At 47.1% G+C, this 19655-nt stretch overlaps 2 protein-coding genes across 12 annotated transcripts in view; one reads left to right on the forward strand and one right to left on the reverse strand.

The window, feature by feature from the left end:
* The window catches only part of CCND3 (cyclin D3), a 94407-nt gene extending 91918 nt beyond the window's left edge, over positions 1-2489 (reverse strand). The window contains exon 1 of one of the 3 annotated variants that reach the window (XM_025418768.3): positions 2234-2489. The gene's annotated coding sequence lies outside the window, so the exon portion shown is untranslated. The remainder of the gene's footprint in view (positions 1-2233) is intronic. The other 2 variants (XM_025418767.3, XM_035697695.2) reach the window with 2 other exon arrangements.
* Positions 2490-3633: 1144 nt separating this feature from the next.
* TAF8 (TATA-box binding protein associated factor 8) overlaps positions 3634-19655 on the forward strand; it is a 31590-nt gene continuing 15568 nt past the window's right edge. For 3 of the 9 annotated variants that reach the window (XR_007401439.1, XR_003124716.3, XR_007401438.1), the window contains exons 1-9: positions 3634-3696; positions 4480-4636; positions 8632-8730; positions 9081-9143; positions 10176-10300; positions 14834-14981; positions 16717-16859; positions 18680-18792; positions 19307-19476. Coding sequence is in view for 5 of the 9 variants with exons in the window: in XM_025418769.3 (XP_025274554.3) it covers positions 3652-3696; positions 4480-4636; positions 8632-8730; positions 9081-9143; positions 10176-10300; positions 14834-14981; positions 16717-16859; positions 18292-18453 (942 nt within the window). In the remaining 4 variants the exon portion in view is untranslated. The other 6 variants (XM_025418774.3, XM_025418770.3, XM_025418772.3 and 3 more) reach the window with 4 other exon arrangements.

The following is a 19655-nucleotide window of genomic DNA, read 5'->3' on the forward strand; positions in this document are numbered from 1 at the left end:
TCAGCTACCAGGTTGGACTGTTCCTCTTGGAATCTAAAATATGAAAGTCTCTGCTATTCCTAAAGATTCCCACCAAATGAGGTGTCTTAGTCTCACACATTCCCGGATTCTGGCACATTACAACCATGTTGCCTTCTTTCTTGCAACCTTAGTTTGTTCCTCTTGATGAGTGAGGCTTATTCAAGAAAACACACTAATACACACACAGCCTGAAGGGAAGGATATAACTCAGTGCAGTCCCTACAAGCTTACTCAAGACCTGTTGAGGCTCCATGTAAACCGTTACCAGCACCCACACTCAGCTAAAAGGTTTCTCTCCTCTCTACTACCCAAGACACAGGACCTTTTGGAAACTCCTAAGTCCCTAACTCAAGTGGACATTCTACATGGTCAATCAGAGAAGCAGGGTAGTCTAGTGATCAAGAACAGGGCCTCCCAGGTCAAGTGCCCTGGGTTTCAATCTCAGCTCTGCCATTTATTTCTGGTGTACTCTTTAGAAAAATAACTTAACGCCTCTGTGCCTAGGTTTTCCCGTCTATACAATGGAGATGATCCTAGTGCTGACCTCATAGGACTTAGGGAAGGTTTTTTTTTTAGATTTTATTTATTTATTTAAGATATTATTTATTTATTTGACAGGGAGAGAGCACAAGCGGAGGGAGCAGCAGGCAGAGGGAGAAGGAGAAATAGGTTCCGCATGGAGCAGGGAGCCAGATGTGGGGTTCAATCCTAGGACTCTGGGATCATGACCTAAGCCAAAGGCAGAAGCTTAACTGACTGAGCTACTCAGGTGCCCCACTTACGGAGGTTAAATGAGACACTATACCCCAAACATTTAGAACAGTGCCTGACAGTACTATATAAGCATTAGCTGGTATTCTGAACCCTTGAGGGAAGGAAGGAAAAAAGAGGAAGCACTAAAGACCAAGGTAGTCATGGCCTCAAGGACTAGGATCTTGCTGGAATTCTCAGAGATACCTTTGATTGGAAATTCCAGGCAGAGTAGAAGCTCTGACTTGTTTATGTCCCCAACATCTAGCCTGTGCAGGAGATATAGCCATAGCTAATGGATGGTGAATAAATTCATCTAATGTTGTATCAATCATCTCTCCAGGGAGCCGAGGAATTGAAAAAGCAGAAGATTCTGCAGGAACACAATGAGAGATCTAGTTGTCTTCACCTATGTCTGGTCCCCAAGAGAACCGAGGAGGGTGGCATTGAGAAAACAGTGGAAACAGTCTTAAGGCCCAAGGATGAGGAATGGGTACCCCAACATTGTGTGGATGGTCACATAACCCTCAAGTGGACTCCCAGCTGCATGCAGCTGTGAATTTTTGGATTCTTAGGGACCAGCCCAGAAACTTGCCTTTCCCTGAATTTATCCTGCTCATTCCCCCCTCTTCTTCATGCCTAGATAGTAGGTTAAAGAGAGCAGGAACGCTATCTGGGTCCTCAATGTATTCCAATGCCAACCCCACAGTCAGGGTTCAGTACAGGTCTGCAGAATGAACAAGTGGCCCCCAAAGTCCTCCTACCACTTCTCTGCCTGGTGACTATCCATCACCTAGAATCCAACTCCAAAGTCCTCTTCTCTCCTGAGTCTTCCTCGCCAGCCCAACTTGGTGCTTTATGTCTGTTGTTTTCTGTGACCCACACCAGTGGTAGTTGAATAACATCATCGTACCCTCAGCATCCCATAAATCCCAGACACATAGTAGGGGCTCAATGTTTGCAGATGAAATCATTATGCTCCCTTAGTAACAACAACCAATTTCTTCAGTTACTCTTCTTGGCAGTACATTAAAAGATGCAGAAGAGGCTTGTGTGCACATCAGACACCACAGGGACACTGAGGCGTCCCTTCTTCCAGGCGCTTCCTCTGACCTAATCCTTCTGCCCACATCGGTTCTGCCTTCCTACTCACCTCCCATTGCTATCTCTGAGGTATGAAGAACGACGACAACCCAGGGAGGCCACTGGGCTTCTGGGTCAGCTGGGAGAGGGGCTGTGGGGACAGGGCTCAGGGCTTTGGGGGCGTCTCTGCTCTTCACCTACGTGCAAAAGTGAGCCAAGCTTTAGGGGACAATGGGGAGGTGATGAGGACGCAGTGACCCCCTTAACCGACCCCCTTCCGACCCTACCCCGGGCGTCCAGCCTGAGCTTGGAGGCACCCCAGCGAAGGGTGGAGAGGCTGACACCCATCTACCTAGGCTTCTCCAGCCATCAAGCCTACCTCCAGAGCAGGTGAGCCCCCCGGAGCACCGACTGTGGCCTCATTGTCCCGCCGCCTCGGCCTTGCCTCTGGGGAGGGGGGCGTCGCCACCGCCTCGAGCCGAGCCGAGGGGCGTGCGCTCCTCCTCCGGGCGCCCCAACACAAACAGTCTCCACCCCCGCAGGCGCCGCGTGTTTACAAAGTCCGCGCCGCGCCGCGGATCCCGAGTTTAAAGCTGGGCAGGAAGTGGGGAAGAGGGGGCGGGGGAGACAAAGGGGCTGGGTGCTCGGCGCCGCTAGTGTGGGCCCCGACTCCTCCCCCGGCCGCCCGCGGTTGGCCCCGCAGACCCCGGCCCACGTGCCCGGGCGAGGGGGCGGGGCACGCCCCGGGCTCAGGTGCGCCTGCGGGGCCCGGGCCGCGCGGGTTCCCAGAGTCTGGCCCGCGGGGCGCTCGCCAGGCGATCAGCGCGTCGCGCAGGAAATAAACAACTTCAGGTGCTGGGTCTTGACCTCCGGCTCTGCTTCTGGCACGTGCCCGAGATCCTCTGCGGGTATTAGCTTATTTTCTTCTCTAGCAATCCCACCCCTGTTCCACACACACACAAAGGAAACTGAGGCACAGTGCGGTTAGGTAACGTGCCCGAAGCCTCACAGCCTGCGATGTTAGGATTCAAACCCGGCGTGCGCGCCCTCCCAGGCACCCGCAAACGGAACTGAAGGAGGGGCAGTGGGGGTCCCCGGTCCCGGCAAGGAGAACCCCCGTCCAGGGCGGCTGATGAGCGAGTGAGACGCAGAAAACCACAGGCACCGCGGGGTCGCAACGCCTCGGGACTGAGGCGGGCCCCGGACAGCTTCTTGCCGCCCGCGCACATCGCTGCGGATCGAGGGCGAGAAGGCAGCGGGATGCAGCGGAAGACCTGGGCTAGCGGGTCTAGGCTCGAGGGGCAGGTGGACGTTGGCGGGCTGCGGGGCCGGTGCGCGCAGAGTAAGGTTTCCCAAAATTACTCGCTCAGGATAATCACCTGCAGAGCTTCACAACACAGAGTCCCAGGCCCCGTCCCCAGAGAGGGAGTCCCTGGGACCGAGCGGGACGCAGCCAAAGGTGTTGCTAACAACAGGCAAGTTTGGAGCGCCCCAGGGATGTGCTCTGCGGGAGAAACGATCTCCTCTAGAAACAGGTGCGAAACCCGAGGGCGCATCTTCCTAGCCGATTCCGAGGCACACCGGGGCCCCAAGAACCTACCACTCACTGTAGGTCACGTGAGCCGGGATCCTCAAACACCGCCGCCCCCCCCCCGCCCCCCGCAACCCGCCTGGGCTTAGGAGAGCTCCTAGGGGTGCGCGCCGCCCCGCCCCCTCCCCGCCTCTCCCCGCCCCTCCCCGCTCGGGGACTACAAGTCCCATCCTGCCCTGCGCTCGCGCACAGTACGCCAGAGCAAGATGGCCGACACGGCGGCCACTGCCGGGGCCGGTGGCTCCGGAACGGTAAGGGCGGGAGGCGCGGGGCGGAAGCCGAGAGAGCCTGGGCATTCTGCAACTTCCCCCTAGTGTGGGCAACAAGCTCGCAGCCAGGAATCCAGCCCCACCATGAGCTCCGGGTGGAGGAGCGTCTTTCAGGCCGTAAATGCCCCCCTCCTCGGGACTTGGCTGCGGCCTCCTGAGTTGGCGGACCGGTGTACTGATTGGCTCCTCCGCTGTTGGGGGTTGGGAACCCGGAACACCTCCTGATTGGCTCGGGGAGACCGGCTTCGCCTTCTTATTGGCCAGCCTGAGTTAGGAGGGATTCCCGTTTCAGAATAATTTAGCTTTCCTACTTTTCTGAGCGGTTGCCCTTTGCCTTCCTATGCCCAGCATCGTGTGGTGCTGTTTTAATTTTTCTTTGTAGTGACAGAGTGTGGAGATGCGAGGAACAAGAGAAAGGCCTTTTTTTTTTAAATTTTTTCTGGGAAATGGATGTGAATTCAATCCTATCATGCATGTTTTTTCAGCTATATATTTTGATAATCTGCTAAAAAAGTAAGAAAACTTATTAGAATCTTAAGTTTTAGGTAGCTCCTTAGGATTTAGAACCCCTTGGGTACTCGATGATTACTCAGTTGGCCAGGATTTATAAATCTTAACACCAGGGGCTACCGTATTTTATTAAGCACTGATAAATACATATTTAGCGAAAGAACTTTTGCTTGCCATTGACGATATGTGAACTGTTGGATTGCATTCTTGTCCTGTGGGTGAATTAATTTTTTTTAATGGGGTGCTGATTCGCAGAGATCAGGAAGTAAACAATCCACTAACCCTGCTGATAACTACCATCTGGCCCGGAGGCGAACCCTTCAAGTGGTCGTGAGCTCCTTGTTGACAGAGGCAGGGTTCGAGAGTGCTGAAAAAGCATCCGTGGAAACATTGACAGAGATGCTGCAGAGCTGTAAGTACCAGGAAACAATAGCTCCTTTTCGAGTCAACCAGACATCTGTGCTGTGTCTTGCACTCTGATAGTGTTAAAGAGGATTTAGGAAAAAGAACAGCATAGTAAAGTGACTTTCAGGCTTTAGAATCAGATGGACGTGGGTGTAAGTCATCGCTCTGCCACTTAATACCTTGAACAAGTTGCTAAACCTCCTGAACCTCAATTTCCTTATTTGTGAAGTAGGACAATAATTTGTATCTCCTGGAGTTGTGAGGATAAGTGAGGTGCATGTGTAAGACACTTGATATTAGGAACCTGGTAACCTCTTGATGGTTTATAAGTGCTGTTGTTGCTGCTTGTTCTCTATATTCCAGGAAGTTATAGTTTTGTTGCAGAGTCATGATCAAGTCCCATGAATAGATGCTATATATTGGATAATCAAATGCTATAGTATGTGATACAAAGAGGGAGAGTAAATAAGTTTTATAGAACGGAAAAAAAAATGCTTAAGAGGAAACACGTTGAGTTGGAGAAGCCTAGAATGGTCTCACACAGGCTTTTCTGCATATACAGTGTATTTCCCTGCTTGGGTTTTATTAGTGGTGGTGGCAGTGGCAGCATGGCAGGGTGGTGGAAAGTAGAATGGGATGAGAGATGGGCTTACTTAACTTGTCTTTTGAGGGATCAACACAAATCAAAGTGAGAGAAAGCTTTAGGCAGGGGAGAGATTAACTGCAATGCAGGCCAAATAAAGAATTGACTGACTCAGTGGGGACCTCTGGAGCACCTGTACTTCAGAGTACACCACATCAGGCTGAAAGGGCCTTGCATTTGTACTCAGTTCTTGATCGGACACTCAATGTGGGCTGCCCCAGGAAGGACGTGGTCTGAGGTGAGGTGGCTCTCTGCAGCTGGTGTTTGGAACTTTTATTTTTTTATTTTTTATTATTATTATTTTTTGTTTGGAACTTTTAAATACCAAATGTTTTCCTAAAGCAATGATCTCAAATGTTTTGATCTTAGAACCTATTTAGACTCTTTTTTTTTTTTTTTTTAGACTCTTAAATATTGAGGATCCTGAGGAGTTTTGTCTACATGGGCTTTATATAGAGCGATTTTTGCCACATTAGAAAATAAAATTGAAAAAAAAAAAAAAAGAAAGAAAGAAAAGAAAATTGAGGACAGCCCATGTGGCTCAGCAGTTTAGTGCCGCCTTCAGCCCAGGGCCTGATCCTGGGGACCTAGGATCGAGTCCCACATTGGGCTCCCTGCATGGAGCTTGCTTCTCCCTCTGCCTATGTCTCTGCCTCTCTCTCTCTCTCTCTGTGTGTCTCTCATGAATAAATAAATAAAATCTTTAAAAAAAAGAAAAAGAAAATTGAAAAAAATTAAATATAAACATATATGAGTCCACATTCTATTATCCCTCAGAGCCATGATATCATCATAGCCCATGTAACCTCTGGAAAACTACATGAGACAATGAGTTAAAAAGTCAAAGAATGTCTTCACTTAATTATAAACATAGTTTTGGTCTGTGGACTCTGGAAAGGATCTCAGGGCTGCCTGAGGACTCCCAGGCCCCACTTTGAGAACTTTTGTCCTCAAAGAACGGACTAATAGTTCCCAACAGAATTCAGTTTTTGAAAAATTCTTGGAATTCAGAGTTTAAAGATCCTCATGATTAAGGCAATTATTTCTGATACCACTGGACAAAAGGCCTTTTTTCTCTCAGAAGAAATAGTTGCCACCAAGCGGGATGGAGCTGAGATAGTTGTGTTGGAAAGCTGTGAATATTGAAACTAAAAGGCTTGAAAATGGTATAAAAGTCTGCCACTCCAAGGCACCTAAGTGGTTCAGAGGTTGAGCATCAACTTTTGGCTCAGGTCGTGATCCCAGGATCCTGGGATCGAGTCCCACATCGTGCTACCCACAGGGAGCCTGCTTCTCCCTCTGCCTGTGTCTCTGCCTTTCTCTGTGTCTCTCATGAATAAATAAATAAACAAAATCTTTAAAAAAAAAAAAAGTGCCACTTCATTCCAAGGAATACCAAGGATAGATGGCTTAGGCTGAGGTCTTGCTCAGGCTTGAGCAGCTCCATGTTGTTAAGAGCTCTGGGTATCAAAGTTTTAGGATTTGTGTTAGTTATAAGCATGAGGCAGAGTTTTTGTGCTTATTGCCTACAGTCGCTTGGTTTCTAGGGACTCCAATCTTAAACTGGGTTCAGAGCAAAGTCTCTGAATACTATTTTCTACATTTCTTATACATGTCCTTTGAAATCCTAGGACCTACTAAGAAAAGAAAGAAAAAAGCCAAATGGGTGAAGATACTTTAACTGACACTTGGCTTATTTCTAAGACATTCTATACCAGGATTCTAATTAAATTTTTCCCACAGTAAACAGATGCTGCCCACCATTTTCCTGTATGGGAGCCAGTACTAGTGACTTGCCCAGGGTAGCAACGAGTTGATGGTGGGTCTTGGTGAGTTGGTGGTGGGTCTTCAGTTTGACACCCTTCCCTCTCAGTCACCACTTGCTCTTAACTTCTGAACCATTAGGGCCTCTAGAGCAGGAGATCCTTACATTTTGGGGCTCCTTTTGCGTCTGGTGAAATCTGTGGACCTATCCTCAGAAAAACGCTTTTCTGTATGTAAAATTCAGCAGTTTCAGAGCTTCATACCTCCTCTTTCCCTGAAGAACTTTTTTTTTTTTTTTTAAGATTTTATTTATTCATTCATGAGAGACAGAGACAGAGAGAGAGGCAGAAGGAGAAGCAGGCTCCATGCAGGGAGCCCGATGCGGGACTCGATCCTAGGACCCCAGGATCACGCCCCAGGCCGAAAGCAGGCGCCAGACCGCTGAGCCACCCAAGGATCCCCTACCTGAAGAACTTTGGCAAAACTTTTTTTTAAAGATTTTATTCTTAACTAATCTCTACTCCCAACATGGGGCTTGAACTTAGAACCCCCGGATCAAGAATCACATGTTCCACCTGCTGAACCATCCAGGCACCCCAATAACTTTTTTTAAAAAGATATTTATTTATTCATGAGAGACACAGAGAGAGAGGCAGAGACAAAGGCAGAGGGAAAAGCAGGCTCCATGCAGGGAGCCCAATGTGGGAGTCAATCCTGGGACTCCAGGATCACGCCCTGGGCCAAAGGCAGGCGCTAAACCACTGAGCCACCCAGGGATCACACACACACCCCAATAACTCTTACATAGAAGTTCGGCTTCAGGCCGAAGAAACAAAAACTTGTTCAGTGGCATTAAATACAGTCACAATATTTTTCTTTTAAAGATTTTATTTATTTGACAGAGAGCATAAGCAGGGGAAGCAGCAGAGGGAGAGGGAGAAGCAGGCTTTCAGCTGAGCAGGGAGCTTGATGCGGGCTTGATCCTAGGACCTTGGGATCAGGACCTGAGCTGAAAGCAGACATTTAACTGACTGACCCATCTAGGTGCCCCTATATTCACAATATTGAATACTGTTAATAGTAGCCATTTCCAGAACTTTTTCTTCATCTAAACAGAAACACTGTATCCATAATGCTAATTCTCCATCCACCACCACCACCCCCCCAAGCTCCTAGTAACCTCTAATCCACTTTTTGTCCCTATCAATTTTCTTTTTTCTTGGTGCCTGAAATATAAGTGGCATCTGAAAATATTTGACTTTCTGTGGCTGACTTATTTCACTTGGGGTAACATTTTCAAAGTTTGTCCCTGTTGTAGCCTGTATCAGAATTTCATTCCTTTTGAAGGCTGGATCACATTCCATCGTATGTGCAGACCACATTTTGTTTAGCCATTCATCTGTTGATGAGCACTGGCTTGTTCCCACCTTTGCTATTGTGAATAATACTGCAGTGAACATTGGTGTGCAATGATCTGTTTTCAGTTCACTTGGGTATATTTCTAGGAGCAGAATTGCTGGCTCTTACATTAATAATTCTATACTTTGCTCTTTGGGAACTGAGAATAAGACATTATGCCTTTGACCCTTTTCTAGACATTTCAGAAATTGGGAGGAGTGCCAAGTCCTACTGTGAGCACACAGCCAGGACACAGCCCACACTGTCAGATATCGTGGTCACACTTGTCGAGATGGGTGAGTACACCCCCAGTTTCCAAACCTCTGGTGTGGCTAAAGTGGAGTTCTGAGAGAAAGAATAGTCTCCAAGAGTCAGCCACATCCACTGAATGTTCTTGAGTTCCCTTGTGAGTCTCCAGGTTTGCTTTTAGCTGGAGAGAGGGTTCCCTGAAAGGGGGCTCCTCTGAACCCATTGAAGAGACCTCCTACTTTCCTGTTGGGGGATTGATTCTGCCTGGAGCTGCTTTTGAGTGGCAGCAGAGCCCTCGAGCTGGGGGTTCAAACTCTTTAGCTGCAGTATTACTCCCCACTCCGTGTTTGATTGCCAGTTGTCTGGGCAGTGTGATTCTTGCTCTCCTGTTTCTTAGGTTTCAATGTGGACACTCTCCCTGCTTATGCAAAGCGGTCTCAGAGGATGGTCATCACTGCCCGTAAGTGACTTTGAACTGAGGCAACTAAGTAAGCACTCAACTAATAGTTGTGGGATGAATGCACATTGAATAGGGCTGGGATGGGTTTGTAGCTCCTTCCCATTGTGGGCTACCTGCAATATGATCTTCATTTAGGTTAATAGGATGGGGGTGTGAAGTTTAGTTACCAGAGAGGTAACCCATGTCTGAGGTATTGCTGTGGCTCCTGTGCTTCAGTCCCAGAAGAGGACTGTTTGAAAAATGTGAAAGGCCTCAGTCTTCAGTCAAGTAACCTATGGCCTGTAGGTCTAATGTGGCCTACTGCCTGTTTATGTAAATAACATTTTATTGGAACACAGCCATATTTACCTGTTATCCATGGTGGCTTTCATGTTATAATGGCAGAGTTAAGTGGTTGTGACAGACTGTATAGCTGGCAAAACCTGAAATATTTACTCTGTCCCTTGACACAAAAAGTTTGATGACCTCTGCCTTTGATAAACTGAGGCCATAAACTTGACTTGGGAGTACCTAGTTGTTGCTTGTAGGACCTTGGGGAGAATATACTAGATTTTTTTCTCAGCACTCTTTTCACGCTGGCACCTTTTTAAGAAATTCTCTCGGGGTAGCATTGGAAAGGGCTATTTTTAATCCCTCCTTATTTCCCTTAGCCCACACTGACCTACCCTGCCTCGCTCAGTGTTTGTCATCTGGGTTCTATGGAAAAAAAGACTACTAGCCCACTCAATTTCCTTAGCTCCTTGGCATGCTCCCCTATGTAGTTACCTTGTCACAGCCCCCCATTCACCTACCTGAGAAGCATGCAGGCAGATGGTGGTATGTGGTACTGGCCCCCTAGGTCATCCAACAGGGCCGAGCATTACAGGGATGACCTCCTCAGGTCCTCAAACCATTAAAGGATCTTTATTGATAGAAATACAAAGTGCTTGTACAGAGAACATGGAGGTCTGGCATTTACTTCAAGGAAAGGAGGGAAGGGGTAGAGACCCACAGCCTTGGATGTAGGAGTAATAGGTTGTAACTCTGTTGCAGCTCCAGTGACCAACCAGCCGGTGACCCCCAAGGCCCTCACTGCTGGCCAGAACCGACCCCACCCGCCACACATCCCCAGCCACTTCCCTGAGTTCCCTGACCCCCACACCTATATCAAAACTCCGGTGAGTGATGGGGCCACACTGGGGGCTGTGAGTAATGCAAAAGTATTCAGTTCCTACCAACTGTCAGACTCGAGTCCAAAAGTTTGTTGGTAAAAGAGTGGTTCAGAATTTCTGTCCTCATTGATACACAATCTGGTAGAGGAGGCTTATGTTTTCCATGGTTCAGATGTATTCTCGGTTTGCCAGACTAGCAGTTTCACCTTCCCTGGGGAAGATGTGGTGTGCCCAGGGGTTTTCCACACTTCCTTTGTCCTCCCCTCCACCCCATGTACTGGTGCAAATGTGGCCATCAGGCAGGCTGTTGGGGCAAGTCCTCTAGGACATTTGTGCATACCTCAGGAATAGATGGTCACCCACCATTGCAACACAGCCATTGTCCTTGACCAGTGGGCTCTGTGTTAGTGTCCTAGGGCTGCCTGCTGTAACAAAGTGCTACAAACTAGGTGGCCTCGAACAACAGAAATGTACTGAATAAACAAATAATCTTTAAAAAGGTTATATTTATTTGGGAGAGAGAGTGAAAGAGAGAGAGCACAAGTGAAGGAAAGGAACAGAGGGAAAGGGAAAAGCAGAATCATCACTAAGCAGGGAGCCCGATGTGTGTCTCAATCCTGGGAGTCTGGGATCATGACCTGAGCCAAAGGCAGATGCTTAGCTGACTGAGCCGCCCAGGCACCCTTTGTAAAACTTTTCTATTACATTTCCAGATTCTTGAAGGTCAAACAGTTGTCTTTTTCTTTTTTTTTAAGATTTTATTTATTTATTCATGAGAGACACAGAGAGAAGCAGAGACATAGGCAGAGGGAGAAGCAGGCTCCCTGCAGGGAGCCCGATGTGAGACTCGATTCCGGGACTCCGGGATCATGCCCTGAGCTGAAGGCAGATGCTCAACCACTGAGCCACCCAGGCATCTCAAACAGTTGTCCTAAAAATAATTATAAGATCTTGCATTTTAATGTTTTTGACAAGTATAAATCCAATCCACCTAAATTCACAATCACCTAAATTTTTTATTTGGGTAAGATTTTTTTTTTTTTTTTTAAAGATTTTATTTATTTATTCATGATAGTCACACAGAGAGAGACAGAGAGGCAGAGACACAGGCAGAGGGAGAAGCAGGCTTCATGCTGGGAGCCCGACGTGGGATTCGATCCCGGGTCTCCAGGATCGCGCCCCGGGCCAAAGGCAGGCTCCAAACCGCTGCGCCACCCAGGGATCCCTGGGTAAGATTTTAATTAGCAATAATCATGCTCAGATAAACCCCATTGGCTACGATACTGCCACTGTGCAAAGCTTATTTGGAAAAGATTTTAAACATGTCTGAAAATCCTGTTTCTGTGTTTAAGTATAGATAGGGGAACTTACATTTAGGTGACACATTTGAATTAACATTAAAAACAGTGGGAATATTTCCAAATATTTCCAATACCTCTTTTTTTTTTTTTTTTTTAGTAAACTTTAAAAAAAATCACAAACACACAGAAAAGCACGATAATAAGTGTACAGTTTGATGATTTTTTTTCTAAGTGTACATATACATTGAACTAGCACCCAGAGCTAAAAAACAAAAGAAAAACAAAAAGCCATGGGGGCACCTGGCTGGCTCAGTTGGTGGAGGATGTGACTTTTACTTTTTTTTAAATGACTCATACGTGGAGTGCAAAGAATAACAACTTATTTTTTTAAGATTTTATTTATTTGTTTAAAAGAGAGAAACCGGGCAGCCCTGGTGGCCTAGTGGTTTAGTGCTGCCTTCGGCCCAGGGCCTGATCCTGGGGATCCGGGATTGTGTCCCACGTCAGGCTCCTTGCATGGACCCTGTTCTCCCTCTGCCTGTGTCTCTGCCGCTCTCTCTCTCTCTCTCTCTCATTAGTAAATAAATTTAAAAAATAAAAAGAGAGAAACCACAAATGGGGGAGGGGCAGAAGGAGAAGCAGATTCCCCACCAAGCAGGGAGCTGATGCAGGGCTCAATCCCAGGACCCGAAGATACTTAACCAACTGAACCACCCTGGCACCCTGAGGATGTGACTTTTGATCCCAGAGTTGTAAGTTCAAGCCACACGTTGGGTGCAGAGATTGCTTAAAAATAAAATCTTTAGGGGATCCCTGGGTGGCTCAGTGGTTCAGTGCCTGTCTTTGGCCCAGGGCATGATCCTGGAGTCCTGGGATCGAGTCCTGCATCAGGCTCCCGACATGGAGCCTGCTTCTCTCTCTCTCTTTTTCTCTCTCCATCTATCTATCTGTCTATCATGAACAAATAAATAAAATCTTTAAAATAAAATAAAATAAAATAAAATCTTTAGGGATCCCTGGGTGGCTCAGCGGTTGAGCATCTCCCTTCAGCCCAGGGCATGATCCTGGGGACCTGGGATCGAGTCCCACATTGGGCTCCCTGCATGGAGCCTGCTTCTCCCTCTGCCTGTGTCTCTGCCCCCCTCTCTCTCTCTGTCTCTCATGAATAAATAAATAAAATCTTTAAAAAATAATAATAATAAAATCTTTAAAAAACACCACTACCATCATAAACTAGCATTCCTAAAGGTGCCTATTCCCCTTCAGTGACTAGCTCCCAAAGGCAATCTAATTTTTATCACCATAAATTCTTTTGTCTATTGTTGTATTTATGTAAACTATGTGGCTTCTCTCACTCAACATTATTTTTGATATTCCTCCATGTTGCTGCATGTAGTTGAAGTTTATTCAACATATATATAATCTTTTGGCATTTGAGCTAATCTAGGTTTTGGCCTACACAAATGGCACTGCTGTGAACATTCTAGCTTAGGTTAAACCATGGGAACTACAATTTTTGTAAATCAACAACTGTCAGATACTCACAATTATATACATATGGTTCAACCCATTAATGTCTTTTAGTGCACATATGTTTGCATTCTGTTGAACATATACCCAGGAGTGGGATGGCTGGGCCATCGGGGATGCATGTGTTTAGCTTTAGTAGATACTGCCAAGTGGTTCCAGTGCTGCTTTCAAAAATCTAGTTTCGGGCAGCCCCTGTGGCTTAGCAGGGCAGCCCCCGTGGCTTAGCAGTTTAGCGCCGCCTTCAGCCCAGGGCATGATCCTGGAGACCCAGGATTGAATCCCATGTGAGGCTTTCTGCATGGAGCCTGCCTCTCCGTCTGCCTGTATCTATGCGTCTCTCTCTGTCTCTCATGAATAACTACATAAAATCTTCAAAAAAAAAAAAATCTAGTTTCTGTATCATGAAGAGTAGTTGCTTTTTTGGTCATGTTTAAAATGTCAGTTTACCGGGATCCCTGGGTGGCGCAGCGGTTTGGCGCCTGCCTTTGGCCCAGGGCGCAATCCTGGAGACTCGGGATCGAATCCCACGTCGGGCTCCCGGTGCATGGAGCCTGCTTCTCCCTCTGCCTGTGTCTCTGCCTCTCTCTCTCTGTGTGACTATCATAAATAAATAAAAATTAAAAAAATAAAAAATAAAAAAATGTCAGTTTACCGTTACAGTTTAAAATGTTGTAGCTAAGTTCTCATCCTCATGAGATCTCGGTTCTCTTACACTCCATGACGTGATTGCTGAAGAGCTCATAATTAGGAGCCAGAGGAGTGTCAGCCCACCATTTTCTTTTTATTTTTTTTTATTTTTTTTTATTTTTTATTTTTTATTTATTTATGATAGTCACACACACAGAGAGAGAGAGAGAGAGGCAGAGACACAGGCAGAGGGAGAAGCAGGCTCCATGCACCGGGAGCCCGACGTGGGATTCGATCCCGGGTCTCCAGGATCGCGCCCTGGGCCAAAGGCAGGCGCCAAACCGCTGCGCCACCCAGGGATCCCAGCCCACCATTTTCTTGTTCAACTTGCTTTTACATTAATATCCTCAGTCTGTGTTTCTTGGAGGGACTCCTTTGGGACAGCGTATCCACTTTGCAAAAGTTGGGTTTAAGAAAGCAAGCTGAAGGCACCTGGGTGGTTCAGTGGTTGAGCATCTGCCTTTGGCTCAGGTCGAGTCCCACATCAGGCTCCCCGTAGGGATCGAATCCCACATCAGGCTCCCCATAGGGAGCCTGCTTCTCCCTCTGCCTATGTCTCTGCCTCTCTCTGTGGCCCTCATGAATAAATAAATAAAATCTTTAAAAAAAAAAAGAAAAGAAAAGAAAAGAAAGCAAGCCGATACTTAAGCAGCCGCTCACATACTGCAGGATGTCACATTACACCGGTGGAATTGGGTGCCCCCTGTCAAGGCTTTCCTGGGTCGGAGTGGAGGATTCCCACTCTTCCTTTGGGGTGCATTTCTTATGCCTGAGACCAGCTGTCCCAGAAATTACCTGAAGGCCAGGGGCAATCACTATAGTAAATGTCTGTGCCTTTCTTAACTTTTAACTTAAAAATAAATATTAGTGATAGTTACATAATTTTCTTTCTGCTTTCCACTGCTCTTGGGGATCTCGGCTCCAGATAATGTCAGTGGGTCATTGAGAGGGTGAAAGGACATCGCAACAGCAAGAATGATCCATTGGTATTACTCTAGTGTTTCTGCTGTTCTCCTTACAGACATACCGCGAGCCTGTGTCAGACTACCAGGTCCTGCGAGAGAAGGCTGCATCCCAGAGACGAGATGTGGAGCGTGCGCTCACCCGCTTTATGGCGAAAACAGGCGAGACCCAGAGTCTTTTCAAAGACGACGTCAGCACGTTTCCATGTGAGAATCTCTCCCCTCGGTGTACCCTGCCTTGTCATTTGAAATAATTGCACTATCTTCCCTTTTAGTATGGTAGGAAGAAATGAAAGCTCTGTCCTTGTCTTGGGGCAGCTTATTCTTCACATTTCTGGCTCCTTTTCCCAGGTCTTCAGGCCTTGTCCCTAACTGGTGACTGTAAAATGTTATAGCCTCTCTTGGGATTGGCTGTTTGAGATTGAGGTTCAGCTACCTTGAGGATGACTGACCCTGGGCAGTAGAAGTGGCAGCCCTGGTAGTAGGAGGGCAGGGCAGTTACAGAACACCCCCCAGTCTTTGCCTTTCATGATGTCCTTTCACAGGTTCTATGTCACTGAATTTCTCATCTCAGTGGTACCATTTCACAGCATGCCCACATTGCTTCATCTCCGTAGGCCTCAGTTTTTTCAGATGTGAGTGAGAGAGATTGGTTTGGGTGACTGATTCAGTTAGCCGGGCCCTATTGAGTGCTCATGTGTGCCTGGGCCTGGAGTAAGAGCTACTAACAGTTCATAAGTGTCAGACACTGTACTAATCACACCCCTTATCCTCTCGTGAACCTATGAGTTAGGAACTGTTACCACCACCATTAGCTGAGGCTTTTAGAGAAAAGAAACGAAGTCATTTGCTCCAAGTCACACAGCTGGTAGATAGAATTTGGCTTAGCTCTTTCTGAATGAATACAGGACCCTACATCAGAGCCTTAGCAAAAATAATCTCAGTGTCTCCTGCTAATCACATTTTGCTATAGAAATATATGTAGATGATTTCTTTCTTTTAATTTTTTTTAAGATTTTATTTATTTGACAGAGAGAGAGAACAAGCACAAGCAGGGGGAGGGGCAGAGGGAGAAGCAGGCTCCCCGCTGAGCAGGGAGCCCCATGCTGGGCTTAATCCAGGACCCTGGGATCAGGATAGCCACTTGACCGACTGAGCCACCTGGGTGCCCCTGGTTTTTTGTTTTATTAATAATTTTTTCTCTTAATCCGTGCTTTTTGGAAGAACTGGAATGCTTACTCACCTGAAGTGCCCTCTGGTTCGGTGGATATATAACTTGCATCCAGAGAGTTCTCAGGTGCAGTTTTTGGACTTCAGTCCTTTAGGCTGAAGAGATCAATATCCGAGCTCAAGAAATGAGGCTGAGAGGGATCTAGGATCACTAAGCTGATACTCTGTGAGGATTCAGCCCCAGTTATGAGTTTATTTTTTTTTTTTTTTAATTTTTTTTTTTTAATTTGTGATAGTCACAGAGAGAGAGAGAGAGAATGAGGCAGAGACACAGACAGAGGGAGAAGCAGGCTCCATGCACCGGGAGCCCGACGTGGGACTCGATCCCGGGTCTCCAGGATCGCGCCCTGGGCCAAAGGCAGGCGCCAAACCGCTGCGCCACCCAGGGATCCCCATGAGTTTAGTTATACTTGTAAAAGTGGGCTCTGAGGTCGGATTGCCCAAATTGAGATGCCACTCTGCCAGTTTCTTTGTGCTTGACGAGGCTGCTCCATGCCTGGGTCCTCATCTGTAAGATGGGGCTGGCAGTTGTACTTAATAGGGTGGAGGCAAGGATTACAGATAGCATGTAGGATGTCACGTGACCTTGATTGAGTGTTGAGAGCGCGTCACCATGACTGTCGTTCGTTGCTGCTCACGACTCTGTTGTAAGGCTGTTGGGCAGCTGCAAGGACGCTATGACTGGAATGGTGCCTCTCTTCCAACTTCCCAGTGATCGCTGCCAGGCCTTTCACCATCCCCTACCTGACAGCACTTCTCCCGTCGGAGCTGGAGATGCAACAGATGGAAGAGACGGATTCCTCGGAGCAGGATGAGCAGACAGACACAGAGAACCTCCCTCTTCATATCAGCACGGTGGGTCCTGCCTTCTGCCTGCTTCACAGTACCCCCAAAACTCACCCCTGCTGCCCTCAGCCTGTCACCCTGTGAAGTAGACACCACCTACCCTGGGTCTCTGGGCTTGCATGACGGGCTCATGATGATCCAAGTGTGACATGATCTCTTGGGTGAGAGACAAGTCCATGTCCTGGGGCTTCATTCATCCATTCACCAAGTATCAAACAAGTATCTGCTGGAGCCAGGCAATTTCAAGTACTGGGGAATTAGTAGGAGACAAAATAGACAAAACTTCCTGCCCTTGTGTCACTACGGAAAAATGATAAATTAGGAGATAGGAAGTAATATGGGTATGAGAGAATGTGGTACTAGATAGGGTGACTGAGAAGGTGACATTTGAGGGAAGACCTGAAGGGAACAAGGTTTGTACATATCTGGGAGGAGAGCATTCCTTGCAGAGGGCATAGGAGATGCAGAGGCCCTGAGGTGGGAGCTGTTGTAGTAAAGGACAGCAAAGCTCCCAAGGTGACATGAACATCTTAAAGGCCATATTAAACATGACGGCTTTTTCTCAGTAAGGTGGGAGCTATTGGGAATTCTGAGCAGAGGAAGGTTGGGATCTGATATAGGTTTATTGACAAGGTCAGTCGAGTTGAGAGTAGACTGCAGAAGGTAAGGGCAGAAGCAGAAGCAGAGACATCTTAGGAGGCTCTGCAGTAAACTGAGGGTGTAGAAGCGAAGACAATGAAATGTGGCCAGATAGATAATTTGGTCAGATTTTACACTATTTTCAAAGCAGAGCCAAGCAGTGGTGTGGGTGTGAGATATGAGAGAGAGAGAGAGAGCCAAAGAGGAATGCCAGGCATTTTGCCTGAACAACAGGAAAGGTGGAGTTGCCTTCAGCCAAGATAGGGAACCCCTGGGTGGGCCAGGTGGATGGTGGAGGGGCAGGAGTTCCCGTTAAACAGGGAAGTCTGAGATGCTTATTAGACATCCAGGTGGTGGTGGTGTCAGGTGGAGAGATGCATATATGAGTTGGAGTTTGAGGAGCCATTAGGGCTAAAGATGCAACTTAGGGAGTCACCAATATGTCAATCATGTTTAAAACCATGAGATGGGGTGAGCGCCTTGGGAGTGGGTAAGGATAAAAAGGAGAAGAGGAATTGGGCTTCATAAGTATAGACTTGTGCTGTTACAGTAGGCACATGTGTCCATTTAAACTGAAATTAGGGGTGCCCGGCAGGCTCAGTTGGTGGAATATGGGACTCTTGATCTCGGCTATGAATTCAAGACCCATGTTGGGTGTAGAGATTACTTAAAAATAAAATCTTAAAAAGAAATTTAAAAAATAAACTAATATAATTGAGATAAAACGAAAAATTCTTAGTTTTTTTTTTAAAGATTTATTTTTATTTATTTATTTGTTTGTTTGTTTATTTATTTATTTTAGACAGAGAGAGAGAGGCAGAGACACAGGAGGAGGGAGAAGCAGGCTCCATGCCGGGAGCCTGACATGGGACTCGATCCCGGGACTCCAAGATCGCGCCCTGGGCCAAAGGCAGGCACTAAACCACTGAGCCACCCAGGGATCCCCAAATTCTTAGTTTCATAGTCACACCATCCACTTTTCAGATAGCTACCTATGGCTAGTGGCTACCATATGGAGCAGTGCAGATGTGAATACATGCCATTGCAGAAAGTTCTGTTGGGCAGCGCTCCTATTGACAATTGTTTCAAGGAATTTTGCTGTAAAGGGAAGGAGAAAAATGAAGTGGTGGCCAAAGAGGGGATGTTAAGGCGTTAAGAGAGGCGTTTTTATTTTTGTTTGTTTCTTTAAGATAAAAGAAATAACAGGATGTCAGTATGCTGATGGGAATGATCTGGTAGAGAGGAAAAGAGGATGCAGGAGAGAAAGAAACATTTTGGATTGATGGTCTTTGGTAGGTGAGAGGTAAGGGATCTAGGGGACAGGGCATGGTGGAGGGGTTGGCCTTGTTATGGGCATTTCATTCCCAGGGGAGGAGATAGAGTGCGCGGGCACAGGGATAGCGGTGGGTGAGATGTGCCCTTCATAACTCGTGGATGTTCTCATCTGGTTATCAATGGGTTGTACTCAGCACATACAAGTATAAGACCCCACTCTTGTTCCTGCATCATTGTGAGAAAGTGCCAAGTACAGCCACAGAACTGTGAGACACTCAGATGCCTTTAAGGCCTGCAGGGCCCTATGGTCCACTTACCATATTCATCCATCCTTTAAGACCAGCCCTGGCTTTGAAGCAAAGGATGCCTTGGTGGTTTTAGTTGAACCAAGCATTCTGCATGTTCTCCAAGGTCCATGCAGCAGGTGGCAGCCAGCAGCCCCAGTATGGGGGTGGAAAGTTGCCTCTGCTGTCTTTTATTATTTGCCGACAGGCCTCCTTGCTTGAACACAGATTTCTTTAATGTTGGATTATTCCTTTCAGAATTAGGGCTGGAAGCCCATGGCTTTACCTAAAGCAGAGGAACTTGTTATTCTACACTTCCGTGTTGGACTCAGTTAATTTGGTGTGAGATATGGTGATTGGGTCATGGACTAAGATGAGGTTCACCTTATGAAAAGGAGGACTCTTCTAAGCAAAACTACCATCCCTTTGTAAGTACCAAGTAGCTAAATGGCCTGCAGATGTGTTACCTGACACCCCAGGTGATGACCCAGGCGAGGTCGGCCAGTGAATGAACCCAGGCTGCAGGACCTTGGAGCCGCCAGTGGGGCTCCAGGGCACTGAGAAGCCAAGCCAGACTGCAAAGAGTAGGAATACCCGACCCTCAGAG

Source organism: Canis lupus, chromosome 12 (genome assembly GCF_003254725.2).
Source record: "Canis lupus dingo isolate Sandy chromosome 12, ASM325472v2, whole genome shotgun sequence".
Taxonomy (NCBI): domain Eukaryota; kingdom Metazoa; phylum Chordata; class Mammalia; order Carnivora; family Canidae; genus Canis; species Canis lupus.